This window comes from Vulpes lagopus, chromosome 16, assembly GCF_018345385.1.
Source record: "Vulpes lagopus strain Blue_001 chromosome 16, ASM1834538v1, whole genome shotgun sequence".
Classification (NCBI taxonomy): Eukaryota; Metazoa; Chordata; class Mammalia; order Carnivora; family Canidae; genus Vulpes; species Vulpes lagopus.
In genome coordinates, this window is record NC_054839.1 from 55,846,769 (window position 1) to 55,873,597 (window position 26,829).

Consider the following 26,829-nt stretch of genomic DNA (forward strand, 5'->3'; position numbering starts at 1 on the left):
GCCTGCTGACTGGAGCCTGTCCTTAGTTTCTTGCCACCTGGGCCTCCCAACAGCTTACTTGATCAAAGTGTGCAGACTGAAAAAATGAGACAAGATAGAAGTCATTGTCTTATGTAACCTAATCACAGAACTAATATGCCATGTAGAGAAAAAGGAACGTTCCTCTTGCACTGTTGGTGGGAATGCAAACTGGTGCAGCAGGGGAACTGGTGGAGGTTCCTCAAAAAATTAGAAATAGAAGTACCCTCTGATCCAGCAATCACACTACTGGATATTTACCCAAACAATGCATAAAGACTAATTCAGAGGGATGCATGTACCTCTGTGTATATAGCAGCATTATTTATAATAACCAAGATATGGAAGCAGCCCAAGTGTCCCATCAGTTGAATGGATAAAGAAGTAGTGATACACACGTGTGGGCGCAACACACAAACACACACACACACACACACACACACACACACAGAGGAATATTATTCATCCATGAAAAAGTATAAAGTCTTGGCATTTGCAATGACACGGATGGAGCTAGAGAGTGTTATGCTAAGTGAAATAAGCCAGAGAAAGGCAAATACTGTATATCAGTCATATGTGGAATTGAAAAAAACAAAACAAATGAGCAAAGTGGGGGGAAGAGAGAGACAAATCAAGAAACACTGTCAACTGTAGAGAACAAACTGACGGTGACCAGAGGGGTGGTGAGTGGGGGGATGGGTGAAATAGGTGATGGGGATTAAGGAGTGCACTTGTGATGAGCACTGGGTACTGAAAATGAAAACTTAAAAAAAAAATTGCGTGTCTGGCTGGCTCACTTGGTAGAGCATGTGACTTTTTCTTTTTGAGCATGTGACTCTTGATCTCAGTCATGAATTCAAGCCCCATGTTGGATGTGGAACCCACTTAAAAAAAAATGGATCCATTTTTGTAGTTTAAAAAAAAAAGATAAATAAAAGAATCCTAGCCAAAGGGGAAGAGGGTAACATCCCATCACCTTTGCTATGTTGTACTGATGAGAAACAAGGTCCAGGTCCTCTTCTCCCTCAAGGAGAGGCAATCACGCAAGGGTGTGAATATCAAGAATTGAGGATCATTCGGTTCCATCTTAAGAGTGTTCCTGCCATGTGTAATAACCACTCTAGTGTTAGCAGTCATCATCATGGTCATCATTCTGTTGGGGGAATGATTTTTTTTTTGGGGGGGGAATGATTAAGTAGAGAAGAGGAGAGAGGAGAAAAAAGTAGAATTGAAGGAAAGATATATTCTTGATTAGACTGCAGGGGAAGAAATTCTGTGCACACTGGAGGGATTGGCCAGTGTTCATCTACTGTTTTAGAGAGGAAGGCAAAAGGTCTCAGCTGTGGCAACATGGTAGCTGTAGATGTTCTTTTTTGATACTCTTTCCCCAGTTGGAAGAGAAGTCAGGTTATCAGCACAGAAGGAGAAAGGAGGGAGAGGTGCTGTGGGCTTGAGAAGAGAACTTGTGTCTCAGCTGTAGCGGGAGGGGGGATTGACTAGGGAGGTGGAGTTCAAGTGCCAAGCATCTTGAAGGGCTTACTTAATGTTAGTAGCCGTATATTTCAAGTGAGACTAGTTAGCATCACTGTGAATTTTTCTCCAGCTTCTCAGGTGCAGTGAGAAGTGACACTATCAAACTAATTAATTAAGTAGCAGTAGAGATTGGCTTTAATCAGGATTAAGGTCCTGCCAGGCCAGCATGATGGAGGTAGGGGAAGGGAATGATTGTGATGATGGACTGTAAAGGTCGGACATGGGCAGCTAGGGAACAGTGTAAAGATGTTTGTGTCAGTAATCTGGAGGGATAGAAGAACTGTTGGAGTTGAAGTATTGAGGAGAGAGCCAGGAAGTTAGTGGCTAGTGTGATTGCTTGCTTGAAATACAGATTATGGAAGGGATACCATTACTGACAGGGAGAAAGTCTTATGGCATCTATCTATGGAGAAGACTCATTTGAACCATAACTTGGAATATGTTGAAGAAAAGACACCATCTCATATGGGTTTTATTAGGGAGTATGGCTAATGTTCAGTAAGTTTTGTTGTAAAGAATATATGCAATTGAAGAAATAATCATTAGACTCTTCTTTTGACCCTCTCATTCCTGACTTTTTACTATATCTAAACAGCAATGCAGGTTGTTTGACTGATAGTTAAGCACTTCTTTTTGCAAATGAAATCTTGGTAAATAGAATTTTTCTTTTCTTTCCAGTTTTGGAAGCTCTGACTCAGTTCTAAATTCATATTCATGTTACCATTCCAAGATTACTGGGGGAAATAGTAGTGACACCTGACACTCATGGAGTACTTGCTTATGTGAGGTGTTATGCTTCATGCTTTTTATGTGGTATCTCTTTCCTCACAATAGGCTAACTTTGAAGGTGTGTGCTGATTCCACAGTTCAGACTGCCTCTTAGTAGTGATTCAGCATATGTTCTCTTAACCTTTTTGGGAATTAAAACCCTTCTGATTGTATATATCTAGCTACTGCCTGGGTTTGAATCCTGACTCCATCATTTACAAATTTTATAGCCTTGGTTAAATTATGTAATGCCTGGGTATCCTAGATTCATAATCTGTAAAATGAGGGTAATTAACAGTATCTACCTCATAGAGATATGAAGATTAAATGTGTAAATATACGGAAACTGCTTACAACAGTGTCAGGAAACTAGTATTATATAAATGTTAGCTGTGCTATTTCAGCAGATCCTTTATTATTGGTCAGAGTTATAGTCTTACAATAAAACTTGACTTTTGAAATCATCTTAAAGTTGGTGTATCTTTAAATAAATATGTTAAGAGTATTATTGCTCCTGAGAAACCTTTTTCTGGTAGCCTTTCTTATGTTTAAACTTTCATTGGATTTATTTGGGAACATAAGTTAACACTTTGTTTTGTTATGATATTTTACTAGTGTTAGTGCTTTGTCACCAGCTTGATTGACTTTAAGCTCTTTGAAATTTTAAATGATCCCTTATAGTGTAAAACATATAATAAGAGCATAATACCTAATGATCAGTTAGTGTAGGCAGAAAGTAAAATGGAAGCAGTGTATCCTTTCATGTTTAAGAAGTTTGTTAGCAGGACACCTAGGTGGCTCATGGTTGCGCATCTGCCTTTGGCTCAAGGTTGTGATCCCCGCAGGGAAGCCTGCTTCTCTCTCTGCCTATGTCCCTGCCTCTCTGTGTCTCTCATGAATAAATAAATAAAATCTTTAAAAAAAAAGAGAGAGAAAGTTTGTTAGCATCTAAAACATAGTCTTATTAGTGTTTTGTTTATTTTTTAGGTTCCTAAATATTTGTCACAACAATGGGCTAAAGCCCCTGGAAGAGGTGAAGTTGGGAAACTGCGGATTGCCAAGTAAGTTATTTGTATATTTTGGACATTTAAAAAGCTGTTTTTTGAAATTTTTATGTGCTTTAAAATGTAGTAACAGTTCTTTTTCAGATAGAGAATATACCTGGAAAATGAGAAGTAATGAGCATATCAAGACTTGTTAAGAGATGGTTAGGTGTGCTGTGAGGAGATATATGTGCACACCACATATTTGTGCACATGCGTATAGATATGCATGCAGACACACGCACACATACATCCCCCTCCCCCAGTGACAGGTGTAAATATAAAGTCAGACTTACTGGTAAAACTTATTGGCAGTGAAGCAGAAGAGTATGTAGTTCCCTCATCCCTCCATCATCTCCACATCATCTGAGGAGGTATGCTGGATTGGGAATAAATGGATGCACCCCATTAAGTGCTTCAGTAGAAAGATTTTGCCATTGTGCCACCATATTTGTCTATAGAGGCATTGGAAAAGCCTAGGGAACACCTGGTAAGCAATGTAATGGTTTAGTTTCTTGGTTGAAGAAATGGCCTTGTTAGAAAGAGAAGCCTCCAAAGTTCAGTTGGTATCAGCCAGAGGCCTTGCATTCCATTCTGTCCATTCATTCTTTTTTTTTTTTTTTTTCTGTCCATTCATTCTTAACCCAACTCTGATCAGATTTTCAGCTCAGTACTCAATTGAAAAAGTTCTAGTCTGTCATTGGTGTAATCCTTCTTATCAGTTAGCTTTTGCTTCATAACAAATCACCCAAAAATTTAGTGGCTTAGAACGAAAACCATTTTATTTGCTTATTTTTCCGTGGGGCAGTTCTCTTGGGGGCTGACCTGGTTGGTCTTTCTGGCTAGAACAGCCACACTCAGGTGTCTAGTAGTTGGCTTGCAATCAATTGGGGCGGTGGTCATGTGTGTTTCATCTCCAGCATGTTCATTCAGATGATGGTGAAAGTTCCCAGTAGCAAAAGAGAGGGAAGTCCCAGTGCACAAGTGCTTAACAAACCTGTGTTTTCATTATGTGTGCTAAAGTGCTACTGAGGGTGCATCTCACATAACCAGATTCAAGTGGGGAGCAATAGGCTCCGCTCTTGGTGGGAGTCACTGCAAAGGATTTGTAGTCCTTTTTTGCAGTCTAACACATCCACATCCCTAAATCTGAGTCATCTACCAGCCTTCCTAATTGTCCTTCAACAGAATTTGACAAAGTGAACATTCTTATCCTTAAACTCTTTGTTTTTTTTTTCCATTTTGTTTCTGGGACACCACTCTCTTGATTGGCTTCCCTAGCAGACTGTTCCTTTTCAGTCTGTGGCTGGCTCTTTCTCATCTTCTCAGTCTCTACATGTTATTTGACCCCAGGGTTTTCTTTCTAGTTCTTTTTTGTTCTTTTTATTACTTTCTGAGTAATATTTCTTTTAACTCTAGACTAGATCTGACATATCTTTTTAACTCTCATTTTGTTTGAACAAGATACTGATTGGAAACAGGAATGCTTTTATATCCAAAGTCCTAAAGTTAGGTAGGGACAAGTAATATCTTATTTTCCTCAAGAAATGACTTTTAGTTTAATAGAGGAACCAGGCTTGAATTCAGGCATTTGAATGGTAAGAAAACTCCAGTAGCTTTCCATTCCAGCTCTGTCACTTACTACCAGTGAGACTTTGTATAGGTCACTTAATCTTCTGAGTTTAGTTTATCCCTAGAGTTGCCTGTTTTGCACACCTTATTTATGAATCCAGTGAGATAATATGGAAATGGTTGTCATTTATTTGCATATTAACTTTATAAAATGAACCTATTTCTGGAAAGTTGTAGATAAATCACATTTTTTTGTGAGTTGTCATACTTTAATTGGAAGGAAAAAGAAATGGATACATTGCATACTTTTCACTGAAATCTGTGCTCTAAAAAAAAAAATCTGTGCTCTTTTCTTTTTCAACATGGAATTATTTGTAGTGCAGATAATTACCTACCTTTTCTGTTGTGGACTACAGAATTTCTTATAATTGGTTTTACTGAGAATGGAGGCCACTATCAAGATAAAATCTCAGCACTATATGTCACTGAAGAAAGGCAGACTACAGGAAAAAAATGCATTTAAGTGGCGAACCGTGTGGTTTTATGTAGTAACTAGACTAGATCTCCAGACCTGGGTTCTAGTCCTAAGTGGCTCTTGGTAGTTGTCTGGCATTAGGCCTTAGCTTAATAAAAATAAATACAGCATGCTAAATAAGCAGCAGTGGGTGTGCCACATTTTTCTTTATCATCCTTTGCTGGGTAGAAAATTTCAAGCTCTTTTTCTTCCTTAGAGAAGCAGATGGTTTACACAGTTGCATCTAATATTAGGTGACAACCCCCCCCCCCCCCAGGTTTGCCTGAACAGTCCTAGTTTACATATTTTCCCAGTGTGATTATTGCTGGTGTCCCCTCTTTCACTGTCTAGAGTATCCTGGTCTTGACAATATGCTGTTTGCACTTGATGTATCACGTGTGCATGCATTTTTTATCTTAGATAAAACATCTAGCAGATTTTCTACTTAACATGATACATTATCAGTCTTGTCTTATAGGTCTAGATTCTTTTAATGATGAGAACAGATTTGTAGTAAGTAGTGCCCTAAAATAGCTATGGAAATGCTTAAAAACAGCTGTTCCATAGTAGGTCTCCTGGCTGGCTATCTTGTTTGTGCTATTAATTCACTTTGTCTGGCTTTCTTTTTTTCTTTCTTTCTTTCTTTCTTTTCTTTTTTCTTCTCTTTCCTTCTTTTCAGTGATCGCTATACTCAACGTGGGGCTTGAACTCACCAACCCCAAGATCAAGAGTTGCGAGTTCTTCTGACTGAGCCAGCCAGGTGCCCCAGTTTTCATTCCTTTTGCTGAATTACTAAACTCACTATTAAGCAACTGTAGGATGATGAGGAATGTCTTCTCAGTGCATGTGATGAGGTTATCGGGATCTTCGTTGATTTCAAGCTAAATATGAGTCATCAAGGTTATGTGGCTATAAACAAAAGAGCCATTAATAGATGTTTGTTGTTTAGAATGAAGTGGGATGCTGATCCCACTCTTTTCTTTGCCAGTTAGTGTATGGTGCAGACATTATGTTCAGTTCTTAGTGCTATACTTACAGACATGGACAAATAAGTTCCTTTTGTAGAGTGAGGCTAATATAATAAGAATACTAAAAAACCTCAATGTCCAAGAGGAATATTTGAAGGTACTCTGGCTGTTGAGAGATGATTTAAGACATACCAGGTGAAACCATCTTCAAATATTTTTAAGGCTAGGAGATAGATAATCAACTATTGATTCTTAGAGGCAGATTAGCTGGTTTATGGATTATCTGTATGGTAAAAATATATATATTTATATATATATTTATATATATATTACCTATATATATTTTTTTGGGGGGGGGGGGCGTAAAACATGAAAACAACTTAGGTTTCAAAAAGCCAGTGTGGCATACTGGTTATGAGTATGGACTCAGGAGTCATTCAGCTCTGGTCTTGTCCAGACCTTATCACTTACTAGCTGTGTGATTTTAGGTAAATTGCTTACTTTCTCTGTTTCCTCATCTATTAAAGAGGTGGTATTAATAACTCGTGGGTTTAATGGATGTAAAATTGTCAGTAGTGTTGACCTACTGTCATGCCACATACTATACAATATAGACCATTGGCCCTACATAGTGTCTGATGTGGTATGGGGATGGGCCTCCCTTCCCTGGCACATCTCCCAAAGATAGGCTGCAGCAACTTCTGTGCAGTGAGCCAGAAGCTAGAGGATCTATGTGGTGTGATTGTTCATCCTGCAGAGACAGGCTGTGGAGTTCGGAGGAATTGGGAGAGGCAGAAGGGGAGGAGAAAACATGCAGCTGGGAGTGCAGCTCTCCCTAAATTTGGTTCTGTTTGCACCTGAAAAAAGGAGAGTCTAGCCTGTTTTAACAACTGGTAACATTTGGGCCATTTTTCTTAGGCGGTTTATGTGATGTTTCTAAACCATCGTACTTAGGTTATTTTTATCCCTTTGGACATCTGATGTGTACCGCATTTTAGTTAGCTTATAGTTTTGCTTTAGGTTGTTTAAGTTTTTGGTTGTTTTTACACCAACCTCACCTAGGTTGTTTAAGTTTTAATACTAATCTTCTGGGGCACCGGCGTTGCTCAGTTAGTTAAGCATGTCTTCGGCTTAAGTCATGATATCAGAGTCCTGGATTTAAGTCCCCACATGGGACTCCCTGCTCAGTGGGGAGTCTGTTCTCCCTCTTCCTCTGCCCCTCCCCCTGCTCATGCCCCCCCTAAATAAATAAAATCTTAAAAAACAAAACCAAAAACAAAATAGCCTTCTTTCTATATCACCACCCTGCGTTAGACAACTTCAGTTTTTTAAATGCTTTATATATGCTGTATTTTACTGACAATCATGTAGTCAACTTGAAAGGCTCTCCTGAGAGATTTCAGTTTCTAGCTTTATGGGACACCTGGGTGGCTCAGCGGTTGAGTGTCTGCCTTCAGCTCAGGGAGTGATCCCGGAAGTCCCGGGAGTTTTTTTTTTTTTTTTATCTGTAAAAAATTTTTTCTAGCTTTATTTCTAAACATACCTAACATTCAAGGTCATAAAAAATATGCAAACAAAAAATGAGATAAAATTTTTATGTTATAAAGTTGACTAAATTTAAGAGCAGTCTTACACTTTTGGGTTTGGTTTATTTATTTATTTATTTATTTATTTATTTATGCTGGGTACAGTATACTTTTTTTTTTTTGAAATATTTTATTTATTTATTCATGAGAGACATAGAAAAAGAGAGAGAGAAAAGCAGAGACACAGGTAGAAGGAGAAGCAGGCTCCATGCAGGGAGCCCAATGTGGGACTCGATCCCGGGTTGCCAGGATCACGCCCTGGGCCAAAGGCAGGCACTAAACCACTGAGTTACCCAGGGATCCCCTACAGTATACATTAATGATGATACATGACAGGGTAGGGTTCCCTAAACCCCTCCCCTTCCTCAGGGGGTCTGGGATGGAAACTGGAAGTCAGGAGATCCTCAGTGTGTTGGGGGATAAGTTGAGGCAGGGACTCCCCAGTGGCTGAGGACCTCTCTCTTCCTCTTGGTCCTGCTAGGGGTGGTGGTCCAGGAGGTTATTACTCCTTGGAGGCCATGTGGTCCACCACCTGGTTGCTGTAGCTAAATTCACTATCATACCAGGAAATGAGCTTGACACAGTGATCATTGAGGGTAATGCCAGCCCTGGCATCAAAGGTGAAAGAATGGGTGTCACTGTTAAAGTTGTAGGAGACAACCTGTTCTCAGTGTACCCCAGGATGCCCTTGAGGAGGCCCTCTAATACCTGCTTCACCAACTTCTTGATGTCATCGTATTTGGCAGCTTTCTCCAGGTGGCAGGTCAGATCCATGACTGACACAGGGGTGGGGACATAGAAGGCCATGCCAATGGGCTTCCTGTTCAGCTCAGGGATGACTTTGCCTGCAGCCTTGGCAGCACCAGTGAATGCAAGGATGATGTTCTGGGCAGCCCCTTGGCCGTCACGCCACAGCTTCCCAGAGGGGTCATCCACGGTCTTCTGGGTGGCGGTGATGGCATGGACAGTGGTCATGAGTCCCTCCATGATGCTGAAGTTGTCATGGTTGGCCTTGGCCAGAGGAGCCAAGTAGTTGGTGGTACAGGGGGCCTTGCTGACCATCTTGAGGGAGTTGTCATACTTCTTATGGTTCGCATCCATCTCAAACATGGGGGCATCAGCAGAAGGAGCAGAAATGATGACCTTCTTGGCCTCATCCTTCAAGTGAACTCCAGCCTTCTCTATGGTGGTGAAGACCCCAGTGGACTCTACAACATACTCCTCGCAAGCATCACCCCATTTTATGTTGGTGGGGTCTTGCTCCTCCTGGAAGATGGAGATGGACTTCCCACTGATGACAAGATTCCTGTTCTCAGCCCTGACTGTGCCATGGATTTTGCTGTGGGTGGAATCCTACTGGAACATGTACTCCATGTAGTTGAGGTCAATGAAGGGGTCATTGATGGTGACAGTATCCACTTTGGCAGAGTTAAAAATAGCTGTGGTGATGAGGCGCCCGATACGGCCAAATTCGTCCACTCTGACCTCACCATCGTGTTTCAGGGACGCGGGTGACACTGCACCAGAAGATGTGGCTTCTGCTGAAGGGGGAGGAGCAGAGAACTGCTATTGAATTTAAATCAGTGCAAACTTTCTGAAGACCAGCCTGGCAACATATATATGTGTACATACATATACATCTATGACGCACTCACATGTACTCACACATATATTACTACTCAGAAAAAAGTGGAATAATAATCCCACTGTTTTCTCTGCCAGTTCGCTTGCAATGCAGTTTGTTCAGTTCTTGGTGCTGTCCTTTTAGAAAGACACAGAAAACACATCCAGTAGAGTGGGACTGGGATGATGAGAAGGCTCAAAATATTAATAACATATTCATGCTCTTGACCCAGCATCTTCATAGAACTTATCTCGTGGAAGTAGTAAGTTAGTGATGCAAATATTGAGGATATTCATTTCAGCATTGTTATAGAGAAAAATTAGCAATATTCTCAAATCCTTAGTAAGGGATTAGTGAAATAACGACACATTTGGAATTATTGAACACTTTTTTTATTTTAAAATATTTTAATGTATTTATTTATTTGAGGGAGAGAGGGCACACAAGCAGGGGGTAGCAGAGGGAGAGGGAGAAGCAGCCTCCCCACTGACCAGGGAGCCCGAGTGGGTCTCCATTCCAGGAGCCCAAGATCATGACCTGAGTCAAAGGCAGACACTTAACCAAGTGAGCTACTCAGGAGTCCTGATACTTTTATTTTAGAACAGTTTCAACCCTGGTGTGATTCCGTCCTGCGTGGCTGTCCCATGGAACAGTAGTTGTGTATCTCCGTCTGCCTTCTCTCCCACCTAAGTGTGTGCCACCACCCCATGAAAGATTCGATGGACATGGACATGAGCCCCCCTGCGGCCCCAGAACTATCTTTCTGGTTGTGAACTAAAGGCTGACAAAGATTACCACTTTAAGGTGGATAGTGATGAAAAAGAGCACGTTATCTTTTAAGAATGGTCAGTTTGGGTGCAAAGGATGAATTGCACATTGTTGAAGCAGAGGCAATGACTTATGAAGGCAGTCCAATTAAAGTCACACTGGCAACTTTGAAAATGTCAGCTGACAGTGTCCTTTGGGGGCTTTGAAATAACACCATCTGTGGTCTTTTCGGTTGAAATGTGGCTCCGGGCCTGTGCATATTAGTGGACAGCACTTAGTAGCTGTGGAGGAAGATGCAGAGTCAGAAGATGAAGAAGAGGATGTGAAACTTCTTAGTATACCTGGAAAGCGTTCTGCCCCTGGAAGTGTTAGAGAAAAGTAAAACTTGCTGCTGATGAAGATGTTGATGAAAATGATGATGATGATGATTTTGATGATGAGGAAACTGAAGAAAAGGCTCCAGTAAAGAAATCTATACGAGGGATCCCTGGGTGGCGCAGCGGTTTGGCGCCTGCCTTTGGCCCAGGGCGCGATCCTGGGGACCCGGGATCGAGTCCCACATCAGGCTCCCGGTGCATGGAGCCTGCTTCTCCCTCTGCCTGTGTCTCTGCCTGTTTCTCTCTCTCTCTGTATGACTATCATAAAAAAATAAAAATTTAAAAAAAAAAGGCCAATATCTAATTCTAGACCAACACCAATATCTAATTCTAGTTCAATATCACTGAATGTTTCCAGTTTTCTCCCTTTTCATGTTTGTACCTCTTTTCTGAAAATGAACCTGGTTCCTGTTATATTTAATATATATTCACTTATTTGTTTAGACCTTTGTTCTTATTTGTTTAGAACCCCCCTTTTTCCCCACCAGTGTATGAATGCCCTCCTCACCTGGCTTGGGCTATAACATCTCCCATTAAGCTGCTACCTTTGTAGGCCTCCACAGGGATGCTCTCCTCAGCACTGTCATCCCCTCCTATCCTCATAGGCATGCCTACTTCCCCCTCCAGGACTCAGACAACATGTCTTAGGTTTTCTTCCCATGTGGAAGTCCTGACCCTGCTAGGTTCTGACACACTACTTGTTGAGCCATTCCTTTGTGGGGATGCTCTCCTTATCCTCCTTAATCTCCTGGGCTCTGACACTAGGCTGCCCCTTCTGCCCTAGGCACTTGCTTTCCATCTCATTTGGGCTAGGCTTACCCTTCTCAACTCAGTCTGCAGATACGTACTTTGCTTGGCTTCATCTAATGGTTTTTGAGGTGAATGGTTCAAGAATGGGATATATGGGGGCACCTGGGTGGCTCAATGGTTAAGCAACTGCTTTTGGCTCATGTTGTGATCCCAGGATCCTGGAATTGAGAGTCCTGCATCAGTCTTCCTGCAGGAAGCCTGCTTCTCTCTCTGCCTCTCTTTCTGTGTCTCTCATGAATAAATAAATAAAAAATCTTAAAAAAAAATACGGGGGGCAGGGTGGCAGTGTATGATTAGGAATTAAAAACAAGACAAAACTCAAAAACCCAGGGATTTCTAGGCTGGCTCAGTTGGAAGAATATGTGACTCTTGATCCTCAGGTTCGTGAGTTCGAGCCCCACGTTGGGTATAGAGATTACTTAAATAAATAAAAGTTAAAAAAAAAATAGGGACGCCTAAGGGGTTCAGTGGTTAAGCACCTGCCTTCGGCCCAGGGCGTGATCCTGGAGTCCTGGGATCGAGTCCCACATCAGGTCCCTGCATGGAGCCTGCTTCTCTCTCTGTCTATGTCTCAGCCTCTCTCATTCTGGGTCTCTCATGAATAAGTAAATAAAATCTATTAAAAAAAAGAAACTTAAGAAAATAATGAGGGCACGTGAAGATAGTGAGCCCTAGGTATTATATGCAACTAATGAATTTGAATTCTACCTCTGAAACGAATAATACAGTATATGTTAATTAAATTGAATTTAAATAAATTTTAAAAATCCTGGAGCACAGTTAGAGACTTGGTATTATTTAGTTGATTTTCTTACTTAGGAAAAAGGTGTTTTATTGGCCATCAGTGATTAGTGATAAGTCTCCTCCCATTGGTGTCAAATCTAAGAACTATTCAAAAATAACAAAAAGGAAAGACAAATGATTTTTTTAAAAAGGTTTTTGTTTATTTGAGAGAGACAGAGACAGAGAGAACATGGAGGAGGGGAGCAGAGGGAGAGGGAGAAGCAGGCCCCTTGCTGAGCAGAGAGCCTATTGTGGGGCTTGATCCCAGAACTCTGGGGATCATGAGCTGAGCTGAAGGCAGACGTTCACTGACTGGGCCAGCCAGGCGCCCTGACAAATGACTAGTTTTTTTAGAAAGACAAGAGGAATGAGGCTGGAGTCTAAAGAAATAGCTGCGGGGTATTGAGAAATGGACAGAGTAATGAAGGAGAAACTAATTCACAATGTTATGAAGCATTCAGTGAAAGGATGGGATACATGTTTGCTTCATTTATTTCTGAAGATATTACTGTGTTTTACAGTAGTTGATGTTTGTAATTTTAACCACAGGTCATCATGAAGAGGATATATTTTATTGGTAATATGGAACAACAAAAGGTCATGTATGCTTTATACATTTTTATACTAAGGCAAAAGGATATGTAATCCTTTTAAAATAAGTCACAAGTCTTTAAAGACTAGTTTTTATTCTGGAAAATGAACTCATCTAGTGTTCATCAGTCTCTTATCATTCCAGCCAAGATGATGTTATAAATAAATATATGAAAATAAAGTTGTCATCCCCTCCTGTGTTCCCTAATTGGATCTGGGTGATTTTCTAGTCCCCTAGACTGGAAATGTCAGCATGATCTTTAATCAGTCCTTTCCCCTTGCTGCCTACTTCCAGTCATTTCCTCCTCTATCAGTTCTGACAGCTCAGATACAACTGCCACACACTCCTCCTCCTTCCAAGCTGTCATTACCTGGTTCAAGCCTTCATTACGTTTTATGTGGGTTTTTGCATTAAGCCTGATTCCAACTCAGTAAACATTCTGCAAGTGCCTTCTCTGCATCTTTGCCTTTGTTTTGACTGCAGCATCTATGTCTGAAAGGTAGCTAAATTAAATCCTTCTAAGAATCCAGATCCAGGAGTGATAGGGAAGGGATTGCAGTGAATTCACTGCCTATCTGTGCATGTCAAAGGGATTGTTGTCATGCTGAATTGGGGAGTGGGGAAGGGCATTGCTGCCAAATCTTCCAGTCTTTTGAGAGAGGCTGGAAATGTAGATTTTTATATGAAATTTTAGGATTTTTTTTTTCACTTCTGTTCTAGATACTTCCCCAACAAAAGGAGGGTCAACATTGCACTTTAACATGTGAAAGACTGAGAAATCCTGCAGTAAACAAACCTGTTTAAGATTCTGGGCTCCAGGGATCCCTGGGTGGCGCAGTGGTTTAGCGCCTGCCTTTGGCCCAGGGCGCGATCCTGGAGACCCGGGATCGAATCCCACATCGGGCTCCCGGTGCATGGAGCCTGCTTCTCCCTCTGCCTGTGTCTCTGCCTCCCTCTCTCTCTCTCTCTCTCTGTGACTCTCATTTAAAAAAAAAAAAAAAAAAAAGATTCTGGGCTCCTTAGTGGCCTTAGGGGCTCTTTACCACTTGACTCCTTCCTACCATTCACTGATGCTCTAAAGAATGTGCTAGATCATTTCTGTCTGTGTGTAATTGGATTCTCTTAACCTGTAATGCCTCCATGTTGTTTTCCCCATCCCTCAATTCAGTTCATCTCTTGCTAGCTTTCTCATCTGTGTTTTCGTGACAGTATGCTGTACCTCTGTCATAGTTATCCTGTTTATGTTGTTTATGGATTAGCTTTTTTTTCATTAAACTGGGGGACATTTTTGAGGATAAAGACCTGTGTTCAAAAAAAAAAACAAACAAACCTGTGTTCATACTGTACCATGCACTTGGCACCATGTCTAATGGTTGTAGAGTAGACGCTTAATGTCAGAATGAGTGGTTGAGCCCCTGAATGAAGGCAGGTTGGAACTCAGGCTGGTGTTATGGAGAAACAGTAGTTTTCTAACTGGTCTTCATTTTCATTTTATAAATATGTTCTGGTGCATATTTTTAGGAGCATATTTGGACTTTATTCTTTTGTTCAAATGATACTTGGGGCCCTCCATTACTTGAGAAATAAAGTCCATTCTCTGTACTATGATATTTAAAATATTCCATGATCTAGCCTCAGTTCTCCTTCCAAATTTATCTCCCCCTATTCCTTAGTTTGTATTCTTCCAGCCAAATGTTGACTACATTTTCATTATCAGACTCTTAGTGGCTTTGCTCAGTTGATAATTTCTAATAATATATTCCTATCTCAGCTTATTGAAATCCCAGTACCTTTCAAAACTTAGCTCAGGGAGTGCCTGTGTGGTTCAGTTGGTTAAGCGTCTGCCTTCAGCTCAGGTCATGATCTCGGGGTCTTGGTATCCAGCCCTGCTGGAGTCAGGCTCCCTGTTCAATAGGGGGTCTGCTTCTCCGCCTCTCTCTGCCCCTCCCTGACTTATGCTTTCTCCCCTCTCTCTCTCTCTCTCTCTCTAATAAATAAAAAAATGTATTTTTAAATATTTATTTATTCATGAGAGACACAGAGAAAGAGGCAGAGACACAGGCAGAGGGAGAAGCAGAGTCCTTGTGGGGAGCCTGATGTGGGACTTGATCTCAGAACCCCAGGATCACAACCTGAGCCAAAGGCAGAGGCTCATCTGCTGAGCCACCCAGGCGTCCCAATAAATAAACTCTTAAAAAAAAAAAGGCTTAGATCAGGCTTTCTCTCTTGTTAAGACATTTTTCGACTCTTTTTTTTTTTTTTTTAAAGCTTTCACTCATTTATTCATGAGACACACAAAGAGGCAGAGATACAGACAGAAGGAGAAGGAGGCTCCTCGCAGGGAGCCCAATGTGGGACTTGATTCTTGGACTGGGATCACGCCCTAAGCCCAAGGCAGTTGCACAACTGCTAAGCCACCCAGCTGTCCCCATTCTTCGTCTCTTAAAATGGAAGAAGTAGTGTCTTCCTATCTGATCCTGGCACATTGGGGCTCTCTTAATTAAACATTAATTAATATGTATCTCTTACAGTTATGGATGTAGTTTTTATATCTTCTGGCTGACAATGGAGATCTTACACTCAGTACTTTGCTTATAGTAGATACATAATATGTTTTTAAGCTTTAGACTATTATTTAGGCTGTAGACATAAAGATAAGAATTGTAATGAGGTTATTACTTGGTTAAAGTATTAGGACCATTGTAATAGTGGTGGGTGATACAAACTCCTCATAATATACATATGGGATTAATGTAACTTTTGTTTTTACTATATGATTACAAGTAGGTTAGTTGCAGAGAGCCAAGGGTAAATATTAGTTGATCTATGTAAATGTTATATTTTATGTAAATGTGATGTAGTGTTATTTCTTTTAGTTCTTAGTGTACATTTGAAGAAAACATGAAATCTAAATAAAATTTTTCTTTTCTTTTGTAGGAATCAAGGAAGGACTGAGGTAAGATGATTTCTATGATTATTTAAAAACATGAGATCATGGAGCCTGCTTCTCCCTCTGCCTGTGTCTCTGCCTCATTCTCTCTCTCTGTGACTATCATAAATAAATAATAATAAAAAAAAAAAAAACATGAGATCATTTTGCTACGTGTTAGTAATAGTAAAGGGAAGTTGGTGTTTGCATTCTGGAAAACTCCACATCAAACTGGTGGCTGATAGTGTGGGACACAAAATAGCATAAATGCTACTTTTGTGTGAATGAATGGACTCCTTTCTAGTTGTTCATTCTTAGCATTTTTCTGCTTTGACCTAAACTGTCCCCTCTCTGGGGGGTGGAGGGGGGACGGACAGTAAGACTGTGAGGCTTACTATTGCTACAGTAATACTTCACCATTATTTCAGTGTGGCAAAGGCATTTGGACTGGATTTTTCAGGACTTTAGGTTTTGATTCATTAAGTCCAGGACATAATTGTAGTACTTAATCACATAGTAGAGAAATGTTTAACAAATGCTTCTTAATCTTTCCTGTGCAGTTGGGAGATTATTATTTTATGTTCATAAATCTTTTGATGTAAAGTGTGATCTTCCCTTGGGGAGATCTGGTATATAGTAAAAAATCATTTTGAAAGAATATCTACTATGTGTTTTTATTCTAAGTCTCAATATTGCATTATCTTTGTAAATATTTAGTTGTATTTGTTAAAATATTCGAAAATGAAACAGCACCATGTACTCCTACAGTAGTCATTGAAACCTAAAAAAGAAATATATCCTCTGCTTATTGGAGTGTTTAAGCTTTCTTAATAAATAGCTTGCTCCCCCCCCTTTAAGTGCAATTGCTTTCTTTATATTCTTAAAATATTCACTCATTCAGCAAATTCTGTTTTCCTTCTATGTGCCAGGCACTTTGCTATATATTTATTTATATTTAGATATGTGTTTAAGTATATATATTTATAAGGATACAAACGTAACAAGACATCCCTTGAATTCACAGACCTTAGAGGGAAAAAATTATTCCTGTTTTGGAAACAATTTCTTTAACCATAAACCAGAGAAAACATTTGTAAGCTGTCACCCATCTTTATAATGGTAGATTCGCCCTGTTATTCTGACAAATGGGAATAGATTCTTTTTTTTTTTAAGATTTATTTTTTTTATTTGGGGGTGGGGAGAAGCAGAGAGAATCTTAAGCAGACTCTACTCTGAGCAAAGAACCTGATGTTGGGCTTGATCTTACAACCCTGAGATCATGACCTGAGCCGAAACCAAGAGTTGAATGCTTAACTGACTCTGCCATGCAGGCTCTCCTAGATTCTCTCTCTCTCTCTCTCTCTCTTTTTTTTTTTCTAGATTCTCTTTTTATGACTAAGTAGAATTGTTTGATAAAGTTTTAGAGAAGTGTTTAATAAAATGACTAGAAATGAAGATTCACATTTTTAAAAAAGTATTTGATTTATAATCAGGATTTCTGTGAAAGATACTTTGAATACATGTCTCTTGTAATAAGCTCTTGTTAATGTGTCTATTAGGTGTCGTTTACTTTGAATGAAGATCTTGCAAATATTCACGATATTGGTGGAAAACCAGCTTCGGTCAGCACTCCTAGAGAACATCCGTTTGTCTTACAAAGTGTTGGAGGACAGACATTAACAGTCTTTACTGAGAGCTCATCAGGTAAGTGGGAATAGAATTATGTAATGTGATTCCTGTATGTGTTGTATAGATTTTCTGTCTCAACGTACACTTTGAGGTCATTCCCAAGGCTACTCTACCTGTTGTTCTGTCTGCCTCTATTATTCATATCATGCTACTTATTTCCTGTGATTGATGAAATTTTGGCTGTTACTCGAAGGGTTTAGTTTCCATTTGGGGCATGAAGAAATAGAACAAAGCAGATGGAAGAGCATGGTGCATCAAGCTGTCTTCTAGGATGTTGAAGAAACAGTATTCTGAGTTTTGCCAAGATAGGGTCATGCTTGCCTGTTTTGGTAAATTGATATTCAGCAACTATAAGTTGTGTTTAAGAAAAATACTGCTTAATATTAGGGAATATGCTATTGTAGGTTTCAATACTAAGGGCCTTTTTAGTGCAGAGAGATCAACTGTTTGTTTTGCCTTCCAAGAAACTCTGTTAAATATAGTTTGTAAATTTTGTGTATTTTCTCTCATATATTTTACCAGTTCAATAAATCAGGAGCAGGTATTTAAGTTTGTGAATTAAATACAGAGTGATTTTTTGCAGCATACATATATGTTTATTTTCATTGTTGTTTGATTTTTAACCTTACCTGAATTAGAATATTACTATTAACGTAGCAGGGCAGCTCATTTTAATGGAGCTAATTTCTCATATCTAATTTAAAAAGTTTACTGGTTGTATAAAGAAAAAGTGTAAGAAATTATAGTACGTAGAATGTTACTGTTTAAAAAAAAGATAATGTTCAGATAAATCTTTTGTGGTGTCTTGAATTACCAGTAGCTGCATAAACTAATCTAAAAAAATTCGTCATTTTTTCCCCCTTGGACATAGTATGAAACAAAATGGTAAATTATAGGGGTGCTTCTGTGGCTCAGTCGGTTGAGCATCAGACTTTTGATTTCAGCTCAGGTCATGATCTCAGAGTCCTGAGATTGAGCCTTGGATTGGTAGTGGTAGTGGTGGGTGGGGAGCTTCTCTCTCTTGGCCCCTGCCCCTGTGCACATATGGGCTTTCTCTCTCTAAAATAAATAAATCTTCCAAAAAAAAAAAAAAAAACTCAGCAAAATGATAAATTATTACTTTTCTATCTTGTGGTTTAAGGTAAAAGTTTTGTTTTATTGGATTGTTCTGATGCTACAAAATTTGTAATATAGTATTATAGGAGGTAGAAAATGTTAAACACCTGCATTTTCTCTAGGAGAATATTCAGCCATTCAACAAATATTTATTGTATGCCATGTTATGCAGGGCATGGCGTAGGTGCATCCAAGGAATCTGTAATTTGTCTTGTGATTGGTAAGATTTATTAAGACCTATTGAACCTGTGAGGTTTTCTCTACTTCTGTGGTTGTTCGTGGAGTAGAAGAGGCATATGGCACCAAGACAGTAAACAGGAGGTAGAGCTTAGAACAAAGTTTGAGCTACTTTTGCAGAGAAAGGTACCCTATTTTCAGTTTTTTTTTACATTTCACTTAGTTGCTAATTTTTTCAGTGCATGATTTATTACTTATACAAGAGATAGTGATTTAGAAAGTTTGTTATCCTCAAAATTAATCTTCCATTTTTAATCTTGTAAACCCTTCAGTTAGTATTGTGCTCTTTTTTGAACATTTTGTGTTCACATTTCTGGTTACAGTGTACTCCAAAGTGAATATGGTATTATAAGGATTATCTTGGCAAGGATATGGAAGAGAATCAAGAATTGTGATCCTTCTTCTGAAGTTTGGACAATATGTTCTTGCTTTGTAGAACTGTGGTAATACAAATGCAGATCTAAGTTGCTGTTAGATGTTGCATACTGTAAGGAAATTTTTTGCTTCTTAATCTCTCATTTCTGTTTCATGTCATTGTTCTTTGGCTCTCCTTGCATATTTCTGTGCTTCAATTTCCTTATTTGCGAAATGGGATAATAATTATTAACATTCATATATAAATGGGAATTTATTTCAAACACTTAGAATAGCACTCTACATAATAAATGCTCAAATAACTATTAGCCACTACTAATATTAGATATTTTAAAAGATATATATCTGTGTGTCTGTATTTTTTAAGTAAGCTCCAGCCCAATGTTCTACTAACTGAGCCAGCCAGGTACCCCTGTATTAGATCTTATTTTTAAACACTTTAGGTTTCAAGTGTATTTTAAGGCATATGTATGCACTTTTAGCTCTGTGTGTAAATCATTTGATATACTTCAGGCAACAGATTTTTTTTCTTTTCTTTTTTTTTAAGATTTTATTTATTTATTCATGAGACACACAGAGAAGCAGAGACATAGGCAAAGGGAGAAGCAGGCTCCTTGCAGAGAGCCTGATGTGGGACTTGATACTGGGACTCCAGGATCATGCCCTGAGCCAAAGTCAGACGCTCAACCACTGAGCCACCCAGGCGTCCCACAACAGAGATTTTTTTTTTTTTTTCCACAACAGAGATTTTTATGTTCAGTGTTTTCTTGATTGCCTCAATGACGAGAAAAAAGTTCTGTAGAGTTGTTATTAACAATTTATTTCCTTTTTTGAGGAGCATTATGTCATTTGCCACTTCTAATCTTGAAGATCTTAGTTCTATAGCTGGGTTTCTTGAATCTCTAGGAAATCATTAATAGCAGGGGCTCTGTAACTGCATGACATATTTAAAATGCTAGATATAGGGGCACCTGGGTGATTCAGTCAGTTGAGCGTCCTGCTCTTGATCTGAGCTCAGGTCTTGATTTCATGGTTATAAGTTTGAGCTCCACACTGGGTGTGGAGCCTACTTAAAAAAGATTCGTATGTATGTATGCTTTTCTGTGGGACAGGACTGTAGCTTTCATTGGAGACTCAGGGGTCTGTGACCCAAAAAATCTTCATAGTTCACACTGTAGTATTGGTTGATAATGAACCTGCCAAAGTATGATTAACTGAGCCATTTTATAGTGAGTAAAGCCATTTATTTTACATTGAAATATATATAAGGCAAGAATTATCTTAAATATTTTTATGTTTTCCCCTCAAGCTTAGAGCTGTACCAGCTTATAAAAATTTGCTTTTCTAGGCTCTTCATTTTTTTAAATAGTCTGTATGTCTATAAAATGTAGAATTTTATAAGAAGAGTTAAAACCTCACTTGAGGGATACCCGGGTGGTTCAGTGGTTCGCCGCCTGCCTTTGGCTCAGGGTATGATCCTGGAGACCCGGGATCCAGTCCCGCATTGGACTCCCGGCATGGAGCCTGCTTCTCCCTTTGCCTATGTCTCTGCCTCTGTGTGTGTGTGTGTGTGTCTCATGAATAAATAAAATCTTTTCTAAAAAAAAAAACCTCACTTGAGTTTAATGTGTTAAGAGTTTAATTTTATTCCTTCTATTAATATACCTTTTGCTGGTTTTTGAGAGGCCCCTTTGAACCAATTTTCTAATGATTCAATTTTACATATTAGAATATCTTTGTGGGGATGGAATTAGAGGGAACTGATTGTATCTTTTACATTGTCTCCTTAATTAAAGCAATCTGCATTTCATGAGTGTTTTAGGAGCACAGTTTGTTTCTAGTTGAGTATTCATGTTTGAGAGAATATGTTTTGTTTTTAAGGGCTATTTTGGGTTAGCCCTTTTTGTACTCCATATTTCTCTCTGAAATTCTAAATCTGTTTCTCTATTAAATATTTTTATTAGCTAATATCCTTATCTCTCTACCCTTCTTTAGGGAGAAATGCCTCATGTGTTTGCTCTTTATTCTTTTCCCTAGATCTTTGGTTTAGTATTTTTATCTACTATTTGTTGGTAATAACTTCATTTGCTTTTATAAGTTACACCCCTACCTTTGTTCAAAATTAGTTTTCTTCTTTATAATCGCAAATTCTAGACTAAAAGTTGTTATTAATTCATCTCTTCAGGTGTTTATTTATTTTTATTTATTTTTTATAAAGATTTTATTTATTTATTCATGGGGGTGGGGGGTAGAGACACAGGCAGAGGGAGAAGCAGGCTCCATGCAGGGAGCCCAATGTGGGACTCAATCCCGGAACCCTAGGACCATGCCCCGAGCCAAAGGCAGACACTCAACTGCTGAGCCACCCAGGCATCCCTGTTCAGATATTTTTAATGCTAGGCTCTGTGACAGAATAAGACTAGATTTGGGGTTCCTGGATGGCTCAGTCAGGTTGAGTGTTTGCCTTCAGCTTGGGTCATGGTCCCAGGGTCCTGGGATCGAGCTGTGTCAGGCTCCCTGCTCAGTGAGGAGTCTGCTTTTGCTTCTCCCTCTGCCACTCCCCCTTCACTTGTGCTCTCTCTCAAATAAATAATAAAAATCTTAATTAAAAACAAAATAAGACTAAACTTCTGTTCAGTTGGGCAACTGGCATGTGGAAAAAATGCTTGCTACAGAAAGTGCTCTGATGGAGCTGTGTATAAAGGAGAAAAAAGAGTACTTTAATTGAAAGAACTGGGAAAGACTTCAAAAGTGGAGATAAATTTTTGAGCTGGACCTTGACGTATATGAATAAGTGTGCCTTGAATAGGAGGAAAGAAAATAAAAATAAAAATAAAATGCATTTTTCTTGCCTTCAAATATCCTATTCTTCATTTTACTTTCTCCAGCCTGTCATACTTTGTCATAATCTCTCTAAAGTCCATTAAATAGTCCTGGTTACATCAAAGCAAAATAGCTCAGTTGTGGACTTGGTAGTCTAGTTTAGAGATGAAAATGTTTGAACTGGTGCAGTGGGACTGGAAAAGAGCCATCCTGTTCTAGAGATAGTAGAGGTAATTTTGACAGCTTTTGGTGATGAATTAACTGGGAGAATTGGATGAGTGGAAAGTCCAGAATGGTTTCCAGGCTTTTTTGGCCAGAGCATCTGGGTAAGTGGTGAAACCATAACTGAGTTAGAAAATATTGGAGGAGATGGGTAGGATTAGAGCTGATGGAACCACAGTGGTGTTTTTGCTCTAAGTTTTCATTTTCTTTGACCTGCTGCAACAGTTCATTAATTCAACAAACTGATATTTGTACCTACTGTTTGCCAGGACCTCTTTTTTTTAGACTTGGGATACTTTAGTATCCCAAGTATTTAGTATTTTTTAGCAAAATCCCAGTCTTCATAGTGCTAACATTTTAGTAAGAGGAAATAGCAACAAATAATAAATGCCATAAATAAATTGTATTGCAGACTAGCAGGTGGTGAGTTATCTGGGGAAAAAGCAGAAAGTGGGATCAGGAGTACTGGGTTGAAGATGAGGCTTTCAAGTTTAATATTTTATTTTTAAGTAGGCTCCGTATTCAATGTGAGCTTGAACTCAGGACCCTGAGATCAAAAGTCTCATGCTCTACTAAACCAGTTAGGCACCCCAGGGCTGGCAAGTTTAAACAGTGTGGTCAGTGTGGGCCCATTGAGAAGATGAGATTTGAACAGCCTTGAACTCCTTCAGATGACGTAGGCATATGGAATTAGCCAGCTAGGAGTTTTCAAGGCAGGGGGAGCAAGCTTATTCCCTAAGGTGGGAACAAGCCTAGCATGTTCCAGGAGTAGCAAGGAGGTCAGTGTGGGGGTGGAATAGATGACCAAGGGGAAGAGGAATAGGCTATTAGTGGCTAAGTGGTAGGCTAGAGTGGAAGGAAATTGGCAGTGGCAAATCATGAAGGAGTTTGTAAACCAGTAAGGATTTTGGATTTTATTTTGAGCAAAATGGAGGGCCACTGAAGGGTTTTTGAGCAAAATAGAGATTTGATCTGATTTTTATTTTATTTATTTATAAGATTTATTTATTTATTTATTTATTTATTTATTTATTTATTTATTTATTTATTTATTTATTTATTTATGAGAGACACACAGAGAGGGGCAGGGACACAGACAGAGGGAGAAGCAGGCTTCCTGCGGTGAGGGGAGCCTGAAGTGGTACTCAGTCCCAGGACCCCGGGACCACAACCTGAGCCAAAGGCAGATGCTCAACCACTGAGCCACCCAGGTGACCCTGATACACATTTTAAAGACTGACTGGTTGGCAGTTGAGAAGAGACCAAGTTGGAAGCTTGAGGTTATGGCAGTACTCGGGAGAAATTAACAGAGCCTTGGTCCACACTGGTAACTGTGACAGAGGTCTAGGCTCTCATCTGATGTCCAGTCCCATCTTTAGTTGTCTTCACAGGTAATCCACTTGGACTTTTGATATAAAAATCATACCAATTTTCCCATTTTTTTATTCTCCATATGTTTGTATTTCTGTCGGTGATACATCATCAATCTTTTATTGTCTTGGCCATGATAGTGCTTAGCCTCCTCTTACTCTCACATTCAGACAGGTGCCCCATTTAGTTCGTTCTATCATAAAAATCACATGTGAATGTTTAGGCAGTCTTCTGAAGCAGTCCTGTGAAAAATTCTCCCATCCTTTCCACCCTCTGTAGTCCAGTCTGCTGAAATCCCTTATATTTACTGGTGCTTCCTGGCACCTGCTCCTGCTTTTTCTCCTTTTTTCCCTGTCAGGGATTTGTCTGCCTTTTTTAGTCACAGCTACCCTGCCTTTACTGTGCTCTGGTCTTTCTTGATTCTTCCTTCATCTGGACTCTGGCAGTGAAGTTTGTATTAGTCATTTTGCCCCTGAATTAAACCTTGTGGACAGGATACTAGGTCTCCTACTTATCTCCATCGTGTCTGGGCTAGGATTGGCCAATAGTGAGTGGACAATAAAGTAAAGGTGTTAAAATAGTTTATTTTCTCCTAAGAGTTACTACTACTCTAAACATACGTTTTAGAATGGTTCTTAAGGGATGTCTGGGGGGGTCTCCGTGGTTAAGCGTCTGCCTTTGGCTCAGGTCATGATCTCGGGGTCGGTCCTGGGATTGAGTCCTGCACTGGACCCCTTGAAGGGAGTCTGCTTCTCCCTCTGCCTATGTCTCTGCTTCTCTCTGTGTGTTTCTCATGAATAAATAGGTAAAATCTTTAAAAAAAAATTTTTTTTTTCAGTGAACTGGCTTATTAGTGACTTCCTTCAAGGTTTAAGACATTTGAGGTTCAAAATTGAATATTAAGTTCTTTGTTTCTCATTTTATTTCTTGCTCTTATTTTTATTTTGGCACAATTGATTCTTTTACTTTATTTTTGCTAATCAGAGTAGTTCAGCAATGTGTCCTGTAACACTTGGTTAACCACTGTCCACATTATATAATAAGACCTATTCCCTGGGTAGTATAACTGCTGAGATAATTGGAAGTATGTGAGAATTTATTTGTTGGTGGCCTGTCTTACTTTCAAACTTGATTTTTGTAACATATACCAACAGATATTTATCTTAGAATGTGTTAGATTGAATTTGAAGAAAACTGTTATATCTTGTGGAAATGCTCTTTGAAGATGCTGAATTACCAGTCATGTTGGAAATATTGTAGAATTTATAATCTTTGTATGGACTATCCTGCCCAAGAATGGTATCCTTTTCCCCAAGAATGGTAAATGAAGGATAAATATAGGTAGTATTTTTATTTTAAATTGAATTTTTGACTCTTAGTGGGAAACATTAACTTGATGCATTTCTTCCGTTTGTTGAGAATGGGATATCAGTTGTATAATTTCCGGAGGTTTGAACTAAGTTTTATGTATATATGTATGTGTTGTTAGCATTCAAACTACAGCTGTATCCTTTTTGTTGAATTTTTTTTTCTTATCACTGCCTTTATACATGAGTTATCTTCTGTTGCCTAAATCAGTGCCATATGCTTATTACTACTTGCCATGCTACTGAACTCAGATTTTATTTAGTCATATGTATCATAATTGTAATAATTTTGTATCACTTTTGTGCAGTGGTTCTTGAACCTTTTGGTCTCAGGGCACCTATACATTATGTGTTAATATAAATAACATTTTTATGAAAAAAACCCTGTTTTCAGAAAAGATTTAGGGGGAAACATGGCATTTTACAAATCATATTAATGTCCGGCTTAAAAGATAAGCTGTAATCTTCTGTCCACTTCTGCATTTAGTCTGTTAATTTCTATTGAAGTATCTGAAGAAAATCTGACCTCTTACAAACATGTAGTTAGAAAAGGGAGGAGTAGTTAGTGAAATTTTCAGCTAATTGTGAGTATTCTTTTGATAGTATACCCAAATTCTGTAATTGCTAGTTTCTTAAAGGTTTGTTGCAGTATAGAATTTGAAACCAGGGTGCCTCGGTGGCTCAGTGAGTTAAGTGCCTGCCTTCGGCTCAGGTCATGATCTCAGGGTCCTGGGATCAAGCCCCATGTCGGGTTTCCTGCTCAGCGGGGAGCCTACTTCTCCCTCTGATGCTTCTACCCGACCCCACTCCTGTTTTCTCTCTCTCTCTCTCTCTCTCTCTCTCAAATAAAATCTTAAAAAAATTTTTTAAAACTTGAACAGTAAACTTTTTATACTGTTACATTGAAATCCATAGGCTTTATCTAGTACTTGGAATGAATCCTTGACCTATGCATGATTTTGAACATCATATGTACATCATTTGGAGAATGTTGGTTCACTGAGTTATGCACTTCTCCCACATGTTGACATGTTTCCTTCTGTAATAACAAAATTTTGCATTCATTAACATCACCGATTTATTTTTATTATTTTTATTTTATTTATTTATTTACTGAAGATTTTATTTATTTATTCCTGAGAGACACAGAGAGAAAGAGAGGCAGAGACACAGGCAGAGGGAGAAGCAGGCTCCATGCAGGGAGCCTGATATGGGACTCCATCCTGGGTCTCCAGGATCATGCCCTGGGCCGAAGGCGGCGCCAAACCACTAAGCCACCGGGGCTGCCCTATTTTTATTTATTTTTTAAACTTTATTTATTCAGGAAAGACAGAGAGAGAGAGAGAGAGAGAGAGAGAGGCAGGCAGAGACACAGGCAGAGGGAGAAGCAGGCTCCATGCAGGGAGCCCGGTGTGGGACTCAATCCTGGGTCTCCACGATCACGCCCTGGTCTGCAGGCGGTGCTAAACCCCTGAGCTAGCCGGGCTGCCCAACATCACTGATTTAAACAGAAAGTCTTTAGGTTTAGATAGCTGTCAAGCTTATGATGGTAGTTATAAATTTTTCAAAACTGCGAATTTTCATTTTGAAGGTTGAATTCTTTTTAACATAATACGATTAGGCAAACCTTTATTTAAATTCAATTAATTAACATATATTATTAGTTTCAGAGGTAGAGGTCAGTGATTCATCAGTCTTATATAATACCCAGTGCTCATCACATCCCACGCCCTCTTAAATGTCC

The 26,829-nt window shown here is 39.2% G+C and overlaps 1 protein-coding gene and 1 pseudogene across 1 annotated transcript in view; both read left to right on the forward strand.

Moving 5' to 3' along the window:
- Positions 1–26,829, forward strand: part of GTF2F2 (general transcription factor IIF subunit 2) — a 147,112-nt gene that overhangs the window by 10,805 nt on the left and 109,478 nt on the right. Inside the window, exons 2-4 of the mRNA XM_041731188.1 lie at positions 3,307–3,380; positions 15,894–15,912; positions 17,445–17,589. Coding sequence (XP_041587122.1) covers positions 3,307–3,380; positions 15,894–15,912; positions 17,445–17,589 — 238 coding nt within the window. The remainder of the gene's footprint in view (positions 1–3,306; positions 3,381–15,893; positions 15,913–17,444; positions 17,590–26,829) is intronic.
- Positions 9,909–11,419, forward strand: LOC121477170 (annotated as a pseudogene).